Source organism: Apteryx rowi, unplaced genomic scaffold (assembly GCF_003343035.1).
Source record: "Apteryx rowi isolate R43461 unplaced genomic scaffold, aptRow1 scaffold_440, whole genome shotgun sequence".
NCBI lineage: Eukaryota > Metazoa > Chordata > Aves > Apterygiformes > Apterygidae > Apteryx > Apteryx rowi.
In genome coordinates this window covers 720,181-738,332 of record NW_020450695.1, presented here as the reverse complement: position 1 = coordinate 738,332, position 18,152 = coordinate 720,181, and the positions used below count along the sequence as shown (strand labels likewise).

At 42.8% G+C, this 18,152-nt stretch overlaps 1 protein-coding gene across 1 annotated transcript in view; it reads right to left on the bottom strand.

Annotated features, from left to right (window-relative positions):
- Positions 1–17,080, bottom strand: part of VSTM4 (V-set and transmembrane domain containing 4) — a 39,195-nt gene extending 22,115 nt beyond the window's left edge. Inside the window, exons 1-4 of the mRNA XM_026076872.1 lie at positions 17,026–17,080; positions 11,150–11,548; positions 3,475–3,543; positions 1,909–2,016 (exon numbers count right to left, since the gene is read on the bottom strand). Coding sequence (XP_025932657.1) covers positions 1,909–2,016; positions 3,475–3,543; positions 11,150–11,548; positions 17,026–17,080 — 631 coding nt within the window. The remainder of the gene's footprint in view (positions 1–1,908; positions 2,017–3,474; positions 3,544–11,149; positions 11,549–17,025) is intronic.
- Between the last annotated feature and the right edge of the window lie 1,072 nt (positions 17,081–18,152).

The window sequence follows — 18,152 nt, the reverse complement described above, 5'->3', positions numbered from 1 at the left end:
GTTAGAGAAGTGCTGAGGAGTGAGGGGGCACATTGTGCTCTGAGCCTGTATCACTGAGTGGGGACAGTAGCTCCCAGGGACTGCTGCTGCCTAAGGTAGAGCTTCAGGGCTGAGCCTCCTGCCTTGGCCCAGCAGCTGTGGGGAGAACCAGCTGCAGAGGGCTGATGGAGACTGCACCCATCACTGAGGCTGCTTCCTGGACTGCTCCAGGAATATTTAATTCCCTGCTGCTTAACTGAATGCTGAACCAACTAACGTGGGCTCAGAAAAGTACTTTGATTAGGTGGTCCTAACTGAATGTCTTTCCCTAAAATCTAATCAGTTGCATGCTGAGTGATTCTTGGCTAAGCTTTTCTCTGTTATTTTTCCATTGAATTCGTAAGTTTTGTGTTGCCAGTGTTTACTGGATGATGTTCAAAATCTAAATAAAAATGTGGTTAAGCCTGCAATTAATCAGATGTTAGGGCTGTGAAGAAAGGATTTAGCAACTCAGAAGAAAATACTTTTTCTATATTGTATATGCATATTCCATATTGTATTCTGTATTATTTCTATATTCAACTTGTGTTAATTCAACCTAAAGAGAGTTTTTCTCCAAGCTGCTCATTCACTTACACCAGTGAACATAGCCAGATGCAAAATCTAGCCCAATGTCTGCTAAAGAACAACTAGAATAAATCAGCATGGCTAGTGCTTGTGGCTTCAGGGTGACTCACCATGACCAACATACTTAAATGTGGGTACTCTCCTGGCACAAAACCTTTGTCATCACTTAACAGGGTAGGAAGAGTAACACTGATTTTGTTTCTTCCTCTTGGCAAGCACAGTTGTTGGGTTAAATTAGAAGGAGAGTTACTCTACTGAGCGTGCTACCAGGAAAATGGAGTCTGAATTATGGTTGTGGTCAGGCACAAACTTCTGTATAAATCTGTGTTTTGTCTTACATGCCTTCTCCCTTGTGTATGAGAGTCACACATTCCTTCATGGCACACGTGTTAGCAATGAAGAGGTAACAAAGCCATGATTCTCTCCTGTCATTAATATGACAAATCACTAAGCAAACTCTTTTTCAAACCTTCTGTTAGGAGAAAATGTAAGTACCATCTCTGTAAGAACCATCTTGGAACAAGCTGGCTGCTACGCATGCTGATAGCTTATCCTCACAGTGTTTAATTACATGTGATGTCTTCACATGAACCACTCTTAAACTGAAATGAAAGTAGGGTTTGTGCTGGTTACTTCATGGGTCTGAAATAACACTTTTGATTAGAACAGGGCTGCTTCCATGCAGTTTGAGCCTCTTTGAAAAACCCTCTCTGAGGAAGAGAAGATTGAAATGGTAATCCTTGATCTTGAAATATTATTATGAAAATGCACATCTGAATCATGAGATGATACTTTAGGCCCAAAGAATGCCATAAATGAGAGAGGTAATAGCTCCCTCCCTCCCCCCCAACTTCCCCCAGAATATTGACAGCTATTCAAGAAGGAGTAAGAAAACATAATAGAAGCAAACCTCTTTGAAGCCCCTCTAAACATGTCTGCAGAATATATGACACTCATGCAAAATGTTAACTATATCTGGTCAGAATTCAATTTAATGATACATCACCTGTCTTTGAAAAATGTTCCAGCAATCTTGGGTTTACGTTTATGAAAAGCTGAAAGGTTTTGAAAATGAAATAGCTATTCAAAAGAAGCAAAGTGCTTTGTTTAATTATTCTGTGGAGGAAAAAATCCATTTTCCTGGCAGAAATTAAATGATCTTTCCTACCAATAATTTTGTTGCTTTTATTTAAAATCGAGGCAAGGAGATATTTTTCCTTCCTGCATTTGCTGCGTTCTCCTTTTCCCCTTCTCCCTCTCTGGCAAGAGTCCCACAGTCAGCAAGAATTACATTTCACTTACCTGCGGATCTCCTCTTGTTTAGAAGTGATTGACAGAGAATGACAAGTGTAAAAAGGAGGACGCTGATGATTCCTATTGAACACACAAACACTGCATACACATACAGATCTGAAAGCCAAGCACAGATTAGACTCAATGTTGTGGCTGTATGCTTCATGCTTACAGGACAGGAAAAAGTTTTGTGTGCAGGACCTAAATAGACCTCTGCCCAAAAGATTTAGGGTAACATTTCAAAAGTCATTTAACCCTCTTGAAACTTTCATATGCTGTCCTGCTCAGTTTAAAATTTGGGTAAAGTCTTCAAAAATGCTAATAGGTGTAGTTCCAGGGGAGCTTGGTGGGGAGGGGAGAGCTGATCTTTGTTTTTTTGGTGGGGCTATCAAAAAAGCAAAAGAGCTTCAGCTGGATCATTTCCCCAGTTCAAACAGCTGTGCTGTTTTATAAAAAATAAAAAGGGAGGGCGGGGGGAAGATCTGGAAGTGCTGAGTGGCTGGGGAAGGAGAAAGGAAGGCTGTGACTGCTTCTTCTGGCAGTAGCACTGGCTTGAATTTTTTTTCCTTTTCCTTTTTTTTCTTCCCTTTTTCAACCTACAGCCTCAGTATCCTCCTTTTATGGCTTTCAATCAGGAGCCTAACACATTACCCCTGAAGCTGACAGCAGTTTCACCACTGCAGATCAAGAGAGAATATTTTATACAGAAGGAGAAGAAATTTTTAATGACTTATTTCTGTCTTTTCTAGAACTCTAAATAGAGTACTCTGTTTAAGGATGCTCTACCCATTAATGTCTTGAAATATCCTTAGGGAGGTATACTGGCTTCTTCCCTGCTTTACGAAGAAGAAACTAAGCCTCAGAGGTCAAGTGGTGTTGTAGAAAACAGCAATGCTGGAACTAGACCCCTGACCTACAGTTCTGTGTTTTATTTACAACCTCTCTCTCTTTACGACAGTAAAACAATATAGTTTGTAAACTGTGGTCTAAACAGCCAGGCTTCCCACAGAGTCAAGGCAAGCCTACAAGTGAATTCTCCCACCTGGCAAGCAGGGCAGTGGGGTGACTGCAACCAGCTGTGCTGGCACTTCAGATTGGGGCAGGGGGAGGAGGGAATCCCATCTGAGGGCAGGTTCTGCATTTCAGTCTCCTGTAACAGATGTTCACTAATCTAAAAATACTGCTTGCCTTGAAACTCAAGGGAGCTTAAAGATGCTCTTGCAGTGCTGATTGTGTTCAGTGAGCAGTTTCTAAGGCTACTGGGAGCACGGAGTGCTTCAGACGTGCTCAGCACCTTTGTGGATAAGGGTCTGCATTGCACTATTAGCCAGACAAGGGTTATTTCCCCATTGACCTTAATGCATGTATGAGAAACTGCAGCGGAAGCCTTATATTCTTTTTTCTCCAACACTCTTTGTACTTTGTCAAATGCTTTCTGAGGCAAGGCCTGAGTTTGTACAGGAACTAGCAAAACTGGGCCTGATTGGGACACTTTAGTTGTACTGTAGTTTTGGACTGAACTAACATTTGTCTTGTGTGCAACCAGTAATGCTAGGTGGATCTTTACATCTTTACCTTCAAAAAACTTCCAAGCTTCATGGTTTTTCTTGAAAGTGGGATCATCTGAAGCTCTTGGTGAAATCACTGGGAAAAAGAAAAAACAAGGAAGACATGATGACAGAAAATACATGGCATAAAATGTTGGGACCTCTTGAAGTAAATGGTAGCTCTGCCTTGGACTTCAGTGCACCAAGATCTTACTTTATCTCATGGGTAATTACCTTTCGGCAAAACGCTTTGATTATAAAATGTCATTATAGAAGTGTCTGCCAGCAAATCTCATCTGGTTTGGCCAGGAGTGCCATATAGCTCACAAGACTGCATTTCTGTTGGCATCTTATTCTGGGAAGATGCAGTGTGTGACTCTTCAATCTTGGAAAGTTAAATGCAGTGAAATACAAAAAGAGGATAGAAACACACTTTAAAAGAGTAAAGGCTTTAGAGTAGGGTGCCTGTGTGATTTTCAGGTCTATAACAGCTTTGTGGGGAAAGTCTGAGCATCACAGGGAAGAAGCTGCCATTAATGCTGTATGTTACTGTTTTTATTCTGACTCTCTGTTCTCAGTTACCCAGAACTTCTGGCTCTGTGGCTGTAATTTGCATCCCTATCACAAAATGGACTACTTTTGAGAGAATGGCTGAACAGCTCTTGCTCAAGAGAACGGGAATTTATTTTTCCCTGTAATTACACATATTAAAGAGGCTTTTTAGCACTGTAATCTATTTCTCTAAAACTCTTAGGGGGTGAGAAAAAAAGTGGAAGAGCAGTAACCCGACTGAAGGCTTCCTGAGAACTGACTTGGAGCCAACCACATTAGGCACAGGTTTTTTTAAAAGTGAAGTCATTCTAGCTATGCTTGGCACTAAAGTAGTCCCTGCAATCATGATAGTGTTTCCCCAACTTCAGGACTGATTCTGTAGGCCCCTAATTTTGTCCAGCTTATCTTCCTTTCAAAGCTCTCGTGGATGGCCCTTGACAGGTTGAACTGAACTGTAGTTCCCGCAGTAGTATCCATATAATACATCGAAGTGAGAGTTCTGCTCCTGAGTTTTTTTGTTGTTGTTTCTTCCCTCAAAAGCTGGCTTATATGTTCTGCCCTTTCATGTCACTCCTTTTAAAGATGTGTGGATGTGATACCTGCCTATCTGCAAGAAAAATATGGCTTGTCAAAAATGCTTCAGGAAGCGCATATTCAAGCTGGGAAACAGAACACATCTACTTAAGCTCAGTGTCCTTGGTTAAGACCTAGGATCTAAACAGGCCAGGCTGAACATCTTGACTAATGTCAACTGCTCTGTCACTGCTGCATCAATGGCCATTGACTGTTGTGTGCTATATAGCTTAAGTTCTCAGCTGGAGTAATTCCTCTTGCTATGACTTTTTTTTTTCCCCTAATGTATTAGAAGAAAGACTGCATAACCTCAAGTACTACCAGCTCAACTTTATAGCTGAGAAGAATGGCTGACTGAATGACTGCATTCTCATTCAAAGACAGAAAATAGCTGCAGTTTTTTGCACAGGGTCGCCCTCTCTGTTTTACATAGTGGAGCAGATGACAGAGCTATAGGCAAATGGATGAATGTCAATGTCATAACAGTTTTGCAACCTAGAATTGGGATCCAAATGCTGTGACTGCCAGATCACTGTTCAAAACCCTCTCTGCTTTTCCCAGTCAGATTGTTTATGCCTGCTGACCTTGTTTGATGACATCAGATTAGACTTATGCTTACCCACTGACTTTTTCTCTTTTTTTGCTAGCAATCATTGCAGTGGAATAGGAGTCTGGCGATGTTCTCCAGCTTGCCAATGAGGTCTGAACCTCCAAGAGATGTTCACATGGCAAACCACTAAAGAACCAGTGTCTTACTGGAAGGGGAAATAATTAAGGAGGGTCCTGAAGGGATGTGATGTATGGACTTAACACAGGGGATATAGAACTACTTTCAGGAATAATGAAATCAGCTATTTAGTAGTGAAGGGAAGTTCACCCTGAATATTTTAACAAATCTACTTGTTTGTTACAAAAAAACATCGCACGAAGATTTTTGTCAAGCATTTTGGAATACCTTCCCTCAAAAAAAAGGCATTTGTTCATTTTGAAAAAAAACTTGCATTCCTGTAGTTTGCAACTTTTTTACCATTGGAGATTGTCACATGCTACTAATATTTCATGGAATTCAGAATTTGTTCTACAGGAAAACTCTTGACGCTTAAACTTCCCAATAAACAGATTGTTGCGATCATCTCTACTTATTTATAGATAGACATATAGGAGTTGTGGAAAAAAATTATATATGTTGCAAAAAATGCATTTGCAACTTCTTCATGGCCCACACAAATTCACACCAACAAACTTGCTAGCAAATAACAAAAGCTGGATATAAGCTAATAGCGGTAAATAGCAGAAACCCAGCCATAATTTAGCAAGTTCTTTTGCTTGGAATAGTGCTATGCTTTGTGGTTGGCAAAGGCTACATACTGACCTGCGCCAGTTTTTTCTCTTTCCCATGCAAGTACTCAGATTTTGAAGAGGCAGAATGACACTTCCTTCTCCATTCCCTCTGGAATTTTCTAACTTACAGTGATCTCCTCCTCCTGTGTGAACCAAAAAAGGGACCTAAATGCTACTTCTGCACCCACTTGATGTGCAAACTTGTAAGAAATTCGTTTGGTGCTTTAGCATAAAGATACCATCTTGGTTTTGGATGTAACTTCAGACATATTAATTGAAACAAAATGCTAGATAAGACAGCATCTGTGTTGTTTTAGAACACTGTTACCTTATTTGATAAAGCAGAAGTATATAATTTAAGTATCCACATGCTTCAGGCAAGTCATATTACACCTTTTTTTTAATCCTGGATCTAACTGTAATGTAACTAAATTCCTTTGCAATAAAGAGTGCAATAATCATAATGTAAAATACAGAATGTGGAGGAAATTTTCCTTGAAAAGCCCAAGTATTACCATTGAGGAAACTGTTGACTTTACCACAACTGTGAAAAGAGTTGCCTTCCCTCCCATGCATAGTAAGTCCTTTATACTTATAGTGCATTAACTTACTGCTAGCTAAGGCAGTTCTTTGTTTCCAATAGAGTGCCTTTTAGCAGTAAAAAAGTTGCTTTGGCCTTTAAATATATGTAATTTTTCAGATGTCTTCTAGCATCTTTATTCTAATTCTAAATCCAGGTGAAATACCCCTTCTTACGAAGGTCTGCCTCAGATCGCCACAGGGTGTTGTGTCAGTATGTTTAGTCTACAGGTGGTCCTGCCTTCCTCTCTTATCTCAAGTTTCCTGCTCGGCTTTGGGTTACGTTTGAAGCAGAGGAAAGCAATGCAGCTGTCCAGACACTTTCAGAAAGGCAAATTTATGAGTCTCAAGTCCCCACCCTGATTCTGTATTCATGAATAGCATTAAAAATCAGGAAAACAAGAAATAATTAAGTATTTAAGGGCTGAACTGTCGACTTACCATTTTTCTTCTTTGCAATAACCATTGATTTGAAACCCCCCCCCTCCCCCCCCCCCCAGCTATCAACCTGTGCAGCTATGAATGATGCAGTGACTTTTTGCAATGGAGGGAAGGAGGAAAGGAATTTTAGATCGCCTTTTATTCTGCTGCCACTTACCTGGAACATGTCATTCCTTTTCCAAGCACTCTAGATAAATCCATATGTTTCACTACAGGCATTTAGGAAATTCTGTTGTTCAGTGTATGAAAAAAAACTCTTTAAATTGCTCATCTGGCTTATGAAATGAGCAGGAAAAAAAATAAAACACAAAATTGGCTGAATAAAGAATAAAATGTGACCCTGCTTCTGATTTGCTCTCTTTTTTTCTTTTTTCCCCTGGAGCCTGCTACTTGTTCTGCACTCCTTCAGTGTATCTATCAGTCTATTTTGCAAATCCTCATGCAAGAAATGTGCTAGTTATCCACTCTATCTTTTGGTGTGCTACTTTTGGAGATGGCTACCTGGTTTGCTGCAGAGGATATGAGGGGAAATGTCAATAAGTGTAAGCCCCTAGATGAAGCAGTCCTTTCCTTCTTCACTGCTTCTCTCTGTCTCCTAGCACCAGATCTGGCCCTCTCTCGGCTCCCTTTCCTCAAGTTATCTTCAGAATTTCTTTCCCCAAACTGGTACTTAAATCTCACTTCTCTGTGCTCTTTGTCTATTTTCCTGACATCTTACAGTGGCATCCAGCCTTCTCTTTTGTTGGGTAGTTGCAGCGGTGAGCCTGGCTTTCCAATGGGAATTCTGTTGCTTCAGGTAAAACAGGCAGTTGCCTAGAGCCAGCAGTGTGTGAAGGGAGGACAGAAGCTAGGACTGCATCCTCTGGAGGGGACAGAAGCGAGTGTCGAGTGTGCTTCAACATGGGAAGTAGAAGCCCTGGGTCTTGGAAGAAGAGAGGAGGTCAGTGCTTGGAGCAAGGTGCTCTCTGAGGTGATAGCCTGGGATGGAGGTGAATGTGTAGTCCACCACTGAGGAGACTTTGGGATTGTATGGTGGCCTTCTAGTCCTGCTGGTAGGCCTGCAAGCTTCAGTGCGCCAAGCGCTTAACCCTGCTCACCCGTTCCAGATGTCGTAGGAAGTAACAACACCTCTTAGGCTCAGCCTCTCTTCCCCTTTTCCCTCCAGCATAGCATTTGCACCACTAGTTCTTTGGGGATTGAGACTACAGCCCCAGCTTCCCTCCCCTTCATCAGCTGCCATTTTGCCCCTTCCCAAAGATGTGAAGCTGAGGCAGATGGACTGATCAGTCCTCCTTCTTCCCAGTTCCTTCCTGACTTTCCTGTATCTCTCCAGTTGGCCAAATGCAGAGAGGAGAAAGGGAAAGAGATAGGGAGAGGAGCCAGTTCCTGGCTAAGAGCATGAACAGCAGGGAAGAACTTCTGCTGAGCATCAAGCAGGCTAATGCCCAAAGTCTGCAGGTCTAAATCATGTGTACAATAAAGTTTCATTTCATATCCCTATGTGGTTAAGAGACTAACCACAGTGTCTTGGCTCCAGCCACCCAACATGGGGTCAGTGCTTGTAAAACTTAATGCTCTCCAGAGATGGAAAATGGCTGAGTTCAGGAGATATTGAGCTCTAGTGCTCTTACTCCTCCCCCTTTAAAAACAAGAGTGAAAACAACAACAAAAATCTAACCAGAAATTGTTCTTTGAAATGTGAAGCTAATGAATACTGTGTCCCATATCCTAGTGACTTCCCCCCTCCGCAGTAACCTTAGTACTGGCCTTCTCCTCTTGTGACATGTCAAGGAGCCCTAAGTACTGACTGTGACATGGGAGGTCACCTGTCACATGGCAGATCAAGAACAACAGTTACCTGCTTTGCTCACAGCTTTCCCCCAGTGAGGGAGTTAATGGGAATCTTATCTCCCTTTCCCTCCCCCATGAGCCAATTTCACATGACTTGTACAAATTTAGCATCTTTAAGACCTTTATGCTTCTGTCACATCTGCTTAAAATCGGCCCATGGATTCAGAAGGGTGGGGACTAATTGGTAGTGTGATCAGGTAGGCTTTAGTTTTTTAGGATACCAGGTTATGGATTATTGATGAGATTCTACTGCCCGATTACATTTCTGATCCATGGTACTGAATGCTCCGGTGATTTGTATTTAGGAGTCTAATGAAATTTGATGAAGTTTTCAGTAAAGTCCCACTTCCCTGATCTTCTGTGCAAAGAAGCGTAGCTGATACAGAGCTGTTGTCTGGGTGCCAGAGGGATGGACTCTTTTCTGGGGGAGGCAGGCAGGGGGGGACAGAGCTTTATTGCATAATTTCTGGCTGTCTGCAAACAGGAAGCAGAGGAAATCCTGTTTGAATGTCTCAGAGGCTTCCCAGACAAGTTTTGCAGACACAATAAAATCAAATAGTTTAGATTAGGATTTTTTGTTGTTGTTGTTTATAGCTGATCCATGCTCTTTGCTACTAATCCAAACTGAACTTCAGCTCTCTATTATTAGTATCTTTCATCATCACTACTAATAAGCAGCTAATTACATTATGTTAATGCCATGATTTATCAAGGCAGTTTTAAACATTGCTGGTCAAAATGAAGCTGCTATTTATCTTTTGTTATATTCTGTTTTTCATATACTCCTGCATCTCTGACAGATCAAAGCAAAAGCTTGTGACATCTGAGAGCTATCCAGAGTAGATCATTCATTCTCAAAGGTCATCTTTTACAGTAACCTGTGTCTCCCTGATGTGTATATAATCCAAAAGGGATACAAAAACCCTAATGACACCAGTGAAGTTAGCACTTGAGGGAATGTGCTTTGATTTTAGACTGCATAAATATGTGTCTGAATTTATCTTGAAAAGGCCTGCAGTCAGTGGAGCTAGGGCCATTTACCCCAAAACATAAGTTAGATAAACAGGATCTTCCAGCATTTGGAATAACCTTTGTGTTCTAAACTCAGCAATAAATTTAGCATCAAAACCAATGGAGGAAACTTCATGAAGTGAAGTACAGTTTCCTCCCACAAGTTTTTCTGTGATTGCTGGATGAACCTCTGAATATTTGAATTTCAATTTGAATGACCTCTGAATTTCCAGATCCACAGACCAAGCGGTCACACTTGCTTTCCTGCATTATCTTTAGAGTAGGCCCTGTGGGAAACCAACTCTTCTGTTTATAAAATCACAAGCAGAAGGCTTGTTTGCCAGCTAGTGCTAACAGTACAGATGCTGAGCACAGCTATCTCTTCAAAGGAGTCTGTTCTCTAAAATCCAGTTTTAGCTATCTCTGAACGTGTGGATGTGGTAGCATTAGATTTGAGCTGACCCATCTCAAAGAGAAGGCACATTTCCAAGTTGGGATTTATGGTTTAGAAGCCCTCATTCTTCTCTGGTCATTTGTTTATCTAAAGTTCAAAACAAACAGGCTGGTGACTGCTTTTCCAGCTCTGCTTTCTGACTACAGTGGTACAAACAAAAGTACAGAAGTGATACTAGGAATGCTACTCACAAATTACTTCTAGACTAGAAGTAAAAGCAATGAGCATACTGAGAGGCAAAACATAGATCTAAAATATAAAGCTTCTATTTCTGGATGACCCACTGCATATTCTTTGGAAAATAAGTTAATTTCTCTCTGCTTCTGTTGCTTTGTATTTAAATAGTAATGACATTTGTTTATTACATAGATTCACAGAATCACAGAATGGTTGAGGTTGGAAGGGACCTCTGGAGATCATCTAGGCCAACCCCCCTGCTCAAGCAGGGTCACCTAGAGCACATTGCACAGGATTGCATCCAGGCGGGTTTTGAATATCTCCAGAGAAGGAGACTCCACAACCTCTCTGGGCAACCTGTTCCAGTGCTCTGTCACCCTCACAGTGAAGAAGTTTTTACTCATATTCCCACTAGCATCATTCTGGAGACCTGTAGTTGAATATAAGAGTACTAATTACTGCCTTTCTGGTAAAAGGCAAGAGAAATAGGCTATCTTCTAGAAATCTACTAGTCTTGTCACTTCTTTACTTTTTATTAGGGACTGAATAATGTTTAAATTGTAATGTGTATAAAGAAGCTGAGTATTTGATTTTCTTCTCAGATTCACAGATAACAGTTAAAAATAACCTGACTTCAAGTGTCTTATGGGTGAACTTGACACAGAGGGAAAAAAAGAGGTCATGGGAAAAGAAAAATTTTGAATTGAAATCAGTGATTTCTCACCTTTTATTTCGGTAGCTGCTGTGCCGTTTGACCATGCTGTCCACTTATTCCTGTGCTTGCCAATTTCCTGGACTTTGCATATGTAATGTCCTTGATCTGTTTGCTGAAGGCTTAGAATAAGAAATTTGTACATAGTTCCATGTTTTTCTTTAAGAAGACGAAGTCTTTGCTTGTGAAAATGGTGGCTGTAATTTCCATAATACTGGACAGACCCAAACTTAGTCATTTTGATCATCAGGTACTCCTGGGTAGGTGATACAGCGAAGACCCACCGCACAGCCAGCAAATTGTCTGTCTTTCTCTTCTGAGAAATGTGACAGTAAAGGGTAGCATTATCTCCCTCAGCATATCGCACTGTTGGTCCTGGAGAGACCGTCACATTTAAAGCCTCACAAATATCTGCAAAGGAAAGAATAGGGATCATGAGAATCCTCCATGCCAGCACAAAAGCATGGTAATCTGTCCCAGCATGTAAGTCCACGGCAGATAAACTGGCCGCATCAGTGCGTTGCGTGACAATTTAATAAGCTGTTAGAACCTGACACCTTTTGCCCCTCTGTGAATGGTAAGGATTGTGTAAGGCCTTTCTTCAAGGAGTCTGCTCTGCTATCCTTTCTCTAATTATTAAGATAGGACTGAAATGAACATGTCCCTGCTGTCATAGACCTGACATCACATAATCTTTCCTCAGTCTGAACAAGCTTCGTCTAAAACTAGCTTGGAGTAACAGAGCCCAGAATGGCTTTTGGAAGGTTCTTCTGTGATCCGACTCTGCTAGTGACTTGAATCTTTGTAATAATTTCCTGTCTGAATTGTTTTAATAGCCAGTTTATGCCCATTTGTTCCTGTGCCAACTTTATCCTTTAAGTTTAAATAGTGTTTTTCTCTTTGGCACTTGCTTCCTGACTCCATATAGAAAAAAATCATCTGGTCTCTCAGCCTTCATTTTGCTGAGTTAAAGAAGCCAAGCTCTGTTAGTCTCCTGCAGTAAATTAGGCTCTCCACTTCCCCACTCTTCTTAATAGGCCTTTTCTGCATTGGTTCCAGGTTGAGTTTTGTTTGTTTATTTATTTATTTTAATGTGGGTGGCAGGAATTACAGACAGAAATAAGCTCTTCAGTGTCCTGTGAAATGGACATGATACTTCCTAGATTTGACTAGAAATACCTTGCCTGATATATCCCAGAGTTAAGTTTTCCTTTTCATGATTTTTTCGTATGGAATTGCATGTCAGTTTATAATTAAATAATATACTTGGGTGTTTTTCCTCCTTTGTCATTTATGGTTCAGTTCCTGGTTTATCAAAGAAATTCTTACTAATCCCCCAGGTGCATGACTTAGCCTTACTAAGTTCCTTTCCACTTTTGTTACTTGGTCCTCAGTTTTTCCTACATGCTATTCCAATTTTAGGGTGACCTGATAAGGTCACCTACCTTCAGTGTGCATGCTCATGTTTATTTTCATTAGTGCAAACCTTAAATGATACTGTTCCCCAGATGGATCCCTGAAGGATGGTTTTCTCTACTAACCTCCCTATCTCTCCCAAATCAACTCCTTACTTTACAGTTCCCTGTTTCATCTGTTTCAAGTAATATTCTCCTTGTTATAATCAAAGGATTATCTGAAGCCTGGATTAAATCTGTCAGATTAGTCCTTCTGACTACAAATTCAATTTAATCTGACATTGTGCACCTGACAAAATATGACATGAGATTATATCGGACTAAATGGTTATCCCATTTTTCCATTCATTTCTGACTTTTTTTTCTGTTCTGCATCATGAAGCTATCTTAGATCAGTTGTTTGTCTCTCTGCTATATTTCTAACAATAGCCAGTATAGATGAAGGCTGAAAGAAGTCTATATCTGTGTGTTACAGAAAGATTTTTCTTTCCTGACCTAGCTGATTTATGCTTGACTGATTTTCTGAGGTATGAGAATCAACACTCTTTTATTTCCTACCTAATGTACATTAAGAGTGTTCTTATTAGTCATATCAAAGACTGATCTATTTTTGACCAATGGTATATTGTGGCAATGTGTTCCCTAAATTGCTTGTAATGTGTAATCTACGGTCTGCTGGCATGCACTAGAGAGAACCGTATTTCAACAGTGACCAAGGGCTCCCCACAATACACTCTGCAAAGCATGAAATGCCCTCTAAAATGTGAATATTAAGCTTCCTGTTATGTGAGTACACTGTGCTCAAATACTAATGAGAATTACAAATCTGGGAGAACAGATTTTTCATTTCTGAATGCTTTTCCAGTACATCAGCTAGGAACATGTTAACAAAGGGGATGAGCATTTTGGCAGAAACTCTTGTCTGACGTCAGCTCCTGAAACACAAACATATACTTATCTTCAAAATAAGCAAGTAAAATATTTCCATGCATTTCTGAAGGAGTATTGGAGGCAGAGGTGCTGGTTTTATGGCTCCAGTGAAGCTGTGCAATGGAGTGATAAATTGCATCACTTTACTTAAAGTAAGTGCACTAAATTAAAGAAGTTACATTGCAGTTCTTTGAGAGAAGAACCCTCTAAAAATTAATACTATAGTAATTATTTTGGGTCACTTCAATAGAAAACTCTACTCATTGGTGTACTTTTTCCAAGTAATCACTATTTTTTCTTTATGAAGGAAAAAATGAAATATGTTGTATGAGGAATGGTTTTCTTTTTAAAATTTCCTCAAGAAAACACTGGTAGGAATGGTCTAGATTATTGATGTAATTATCTGTGCATGGTGTGTGTTTCTGTGTACAATTCATGTGAGTCCCAAAGCAGAAGATTATTTTGGATTGTAGAAAGCACACAAGTAGAACAGGATGTTGAAATTAAAAGTTAAGGCTGAATATCACCAAAAGCTTCCCAGCCCTGAGACTTCAGTTATTACTTGCTGGAGTTACATGACCTTGATGCTTTACAGGCAGATGTGAAGATAAGGTGGCTGCCTCTGCCATCAAAATAAGATTGAATTTTGAAGCTGTACTGGTCAGAAAATAAGAAATAAGTTTCATTTAGGATTTTAAAACTTTGGGGATTCTCATGATTTTTTTGTTATAAATGTTTAATAAATCTTTTATAAAAATGTGGTTTGAGTAAATGAAAAACACAAGTTTTTCTACTGAAATTCTGAACATGTCATGAAAACTTTCAAGAAAAACAATTATGTCATTTTCTTGACATGCAAACTTCTTGTTTGAAAAAGCTGGCTAGGACTGATAGTGGAACAGTATCCCAAAATAAAAGACAAAAGCACCATTGCTTAATTCAAACCTAGGCAGAACATTTTGCCAAAAAGTACCCAAGAGAACATACAGAGGAGTTCAGACACATTGATGATGGAAGCTTCTGCAAGACGATAGAGAAGCATGGTTTGTGGAGTATCTGATCCCTTTGGCATTGTTTACACTCATATAAACATTGCTATCTTATACCTAGGACTTCTACTTTTCTTCCAGGGATGTGCCTTTTTGTAAGAAAATACCAAATTCTGCATCCTTCATGTAGGGAAACCCATTTATTCCAGAGGGCCAGTTGCTTGAAGGTCTGTCTCATCAGGAGAAATGCATGTGCTGTCTTCCTTCTGTGGTCCCCATCAGTGCAGCTGTATGAGTGCAGCTTTGGATATTTCCTGATGCTTTTACCACTATCTCATCCCATCTTATGCTGAGCAGGGTCGGGTGATGCTTTGTATAAAACAGAAAAACGGTGTCCGTTTGACTCTATCCTCCCACTACTGCCTTTGGACAGTAACAGTGGTGGAGGAACAGGTCTTCTACCTCTTATGTGGAAAGGAAGAGCCTCAGTGAGGGTTCCTGGACACTAGTGGAAATGTTTCTTCTGTCTTTAGCTGCCTTTGGCTCAGCCCCAACATGAGGTTTAATCATGTAATGGGCTTCTTGCCAAGACAGGAGACTCCTCCACAACTTGAGAACAGGCTTATGTGCCAACACAGCACTGAATTTCTAGACTTCAGACTGCTGCCTCAAGCAAGGAATCACTGTTTTTATTCTCCTGCCTTCCCAGGATAGCATGGATGACGTTGCAGTTCAGGTGGAGCTCACCACAAGAGTTTAGTCTCGCTTCTGCTTGAAAAGGGAAGCTATTTATAGAAAAGGGGAGGAGAGTGAGTCAAAGACTTGAGGATTCCTTTGCAGTGTGCTTAATCATCAAACATGCGTCTCTCTCATATTTGCAACCAACTCATTTAATTGTCTTCATCCCAGGGTTTTAGCTGTTTGTTTCTGTGGTACCTGCCATGCTGTTGGAAGTTAGGGAAGGGTATCAGAGGAAGTGCTAAAACTAAACCCTGTTTTGAAAAATCCTATTGTGAAAATAGTCAACTTCTGCTTATACTGGTTCAATTTCATATATTAGCTAGGTCTGGACCCTGTTGTCTGCCATATTACATTGCAAAACTGTTTCACTGCAACTGTCAGGAGTTAAAGCCTTCCATTTTCCGCAGCCAGAAACCTGTCTGCACCAGGGCTATCCCCACTGTCTGTGCTGGAACAGCAGCAGTTACCCAACAGTTATTGCTGGGTCCTTAGGTTCGACTGGAAGTTTTGGGGTCGCTGTGTTCATGTGCATGAACCACAGCTATTTCAGTGGGGATACACACATGAGGAGAGTTGCTCTTGTGCCCTACTGCTTGCAATCTGGGTTCAGGCTTATAGGCCCCTCTTCCTCCATGGAGACTGCCAGGCAGGGTCTTCAAGCCAGCTTTTGAGTTGCAGAGAGGACTTTTATTCTCAGCCCCTGCTGTGATAGCTAAGGGATGGGAGAGACATGCCATCAGTGTAGTTATCTTCTAATCTTGGATTTGCATGACCAGAAGCATATGGGGGGTGGCTTTTATCTGTGTGTAGTTTGTTCTGTGGAACAATGTTACTGTCAAGGCCTGCTTTATTATGACTTTCCAGCAGTTAAAAAGTAAGAAGAGCAGATGAGCCAGGAAGAAGCAAAACTCTTTGTTTAAATGAAAATAATTAGGAGCTGGCTAGAAAGATCACCAAAAGCAGCCAGCTGTTTTCAGCTGAATGGATGTGTCTGCAACTTTCACAGTCATAGGCTCCTTCTCTGAGAAAGCTTCTCCGTTCACTGAAGATGGGCTTGAACCAGACCTCTGCCTCCACCACCTCCTGCCCCTTTGATGGAGAGAGCCAGATCCAATTCTTCTATTAACCATGAATGAACAGGCACCCCCTCACACACACCCCAACCCTCACTGTGCCTTGATGTTCAGATCTGGACTCTGTGTCCGTTTTGAAGCTGCAGAACACAACACTGGCCAATGGGCCTTTGATATTTTGGAAACATAAAGGTCTTAGTGTGTGTGGGGGGGGATTTGCAGGTGACCTAGGCATCCACGAGATGCCTATGGGATCTAGGCACCCGTGAAGAAATTATGCCCAATCCCCCTTTGCCTCAACTTCGCTAGCAGTTGCACGGAGCAGCTAAGCATTGTCCCGCGGGGTGAAGGAGGGACGTGGAGGAAAGGTTTCCCCCGGCTCCTGAAGGGAAGGGTGTGTTGCAAGCGCTGCCGACACGGCCCGGGGGCCGGCGGGGCGGGAGCGGCTGGTCGCGGCGCGGGCGCGGCGGAGCCCCGCAGTCCCGGCTCGCCGCCAGCGCGGAGCCCTGCGGAGTCCCCCCGCCCGCCCTGCGCGGCCGCGGAGCGAAGGCGGCGAGCAGCCCCGAGCCTGCTCCGAGGCGAGGCGAGGCGCGGGGCGGCGGGCTGCAGCACACCGCGGGGCCCGGGGAGCCGGCAGCCAAAGCGGCGCGGTGCAAGGCGCAGGGGACGGGGAAGGGGAAGGGGAAGGGGAAGGGGGGCCGCCCGGCGGCCGGGACGGGGCTGCCCGCGGCGCCGCTTACCTGGGGCCGGGGCCGTGGCCAGGAGGGCGGCCAGCGTCGCGGCCAGGAGGCGCATGGCCCGGGGGGTCCCGTCCCGTCCCGTCCCGTCCCGTCCCTCTGCCGAGCTGCCTCCGTCCTCTCCTCCCCCGGCCTCTCTCCTCCTCCCGCCCGATCCTCCCTTCTCCCCTCGCCTTTCATCTCCTCCCCTTTCTCCTCCTTTTTTTTTCTGCTTTCTTCCTTCCCTCCCTGCTCTTCCCACCGTCCTGCCCCCTATTCCACTCTCCTCCTCTTTTTCTCGCCTTCTTCCCCTTTTTTTTCTCCCCACTGTGCTCAGGCCTGTGGCCCCCTCCCCGCAGAGGGCCCGGGTGGCCAGGGTGGTGCCAGGGCTGGGGATTGCTCTGTCTGTAGCTGCTCTAACTCCCCCTGTGCACCGCTCACGCTGCCCAAAGGACACCGGTCTGTGAGGATCGTAAGAGGATGCTTCCCTCTCTAGGCGTGGAAAGTGCCTTTATGGGTGGCAGAGAGGCCTGCAGCCAGGGCTGTCTGGTCGTGGTGGTGGGATGGGAAGGCTGTGTCATGCTTCCGTCCCCTTTCCTGGAGATGTTTGAAATTCTTCATGTGCCCATGCCTGTTCCCCTCGTCCCACTCCTTAACTGGAGCAGGATTGCCATTTCCATGCAGTTCTTGTTAATGGCCATCTCTGTTTCCGTGGGCTCTTCCGGAGGCAGCCTGGGGACAAGGAGACAGGAGTGACCCCTCGGTGGTTGTAGGGATGGATGCTGCAGGCTATTCAGGCACCTGTGCTGGGACGTTACATGCAGTGCTCTGGTTTTGGGAGGATTTTGCCCTCTGTACTGTGACTTCACAACTACTGGCCACCGACAGTCACCCTCACCATAATCACCACTTTACTAACCCTCCTAATCCAGAACCATCATCCCGTGGGGTTTCTGAACACTGCCTCTCCACAGCATAAGGGGTTCGGCTAAAATTTCTCATGGGGAAGGGGGATCATCCTACCTGGGAGCCTACTGCTGCCCTTCCCCTTTGCTCCTCCTGGAGTTTATCATTTGAAACCCACCAATCTCCAGAGACATGGGCTTAATGCTTTTACTAACAATTATGTGGGATTATGCTTGATTTTAGTG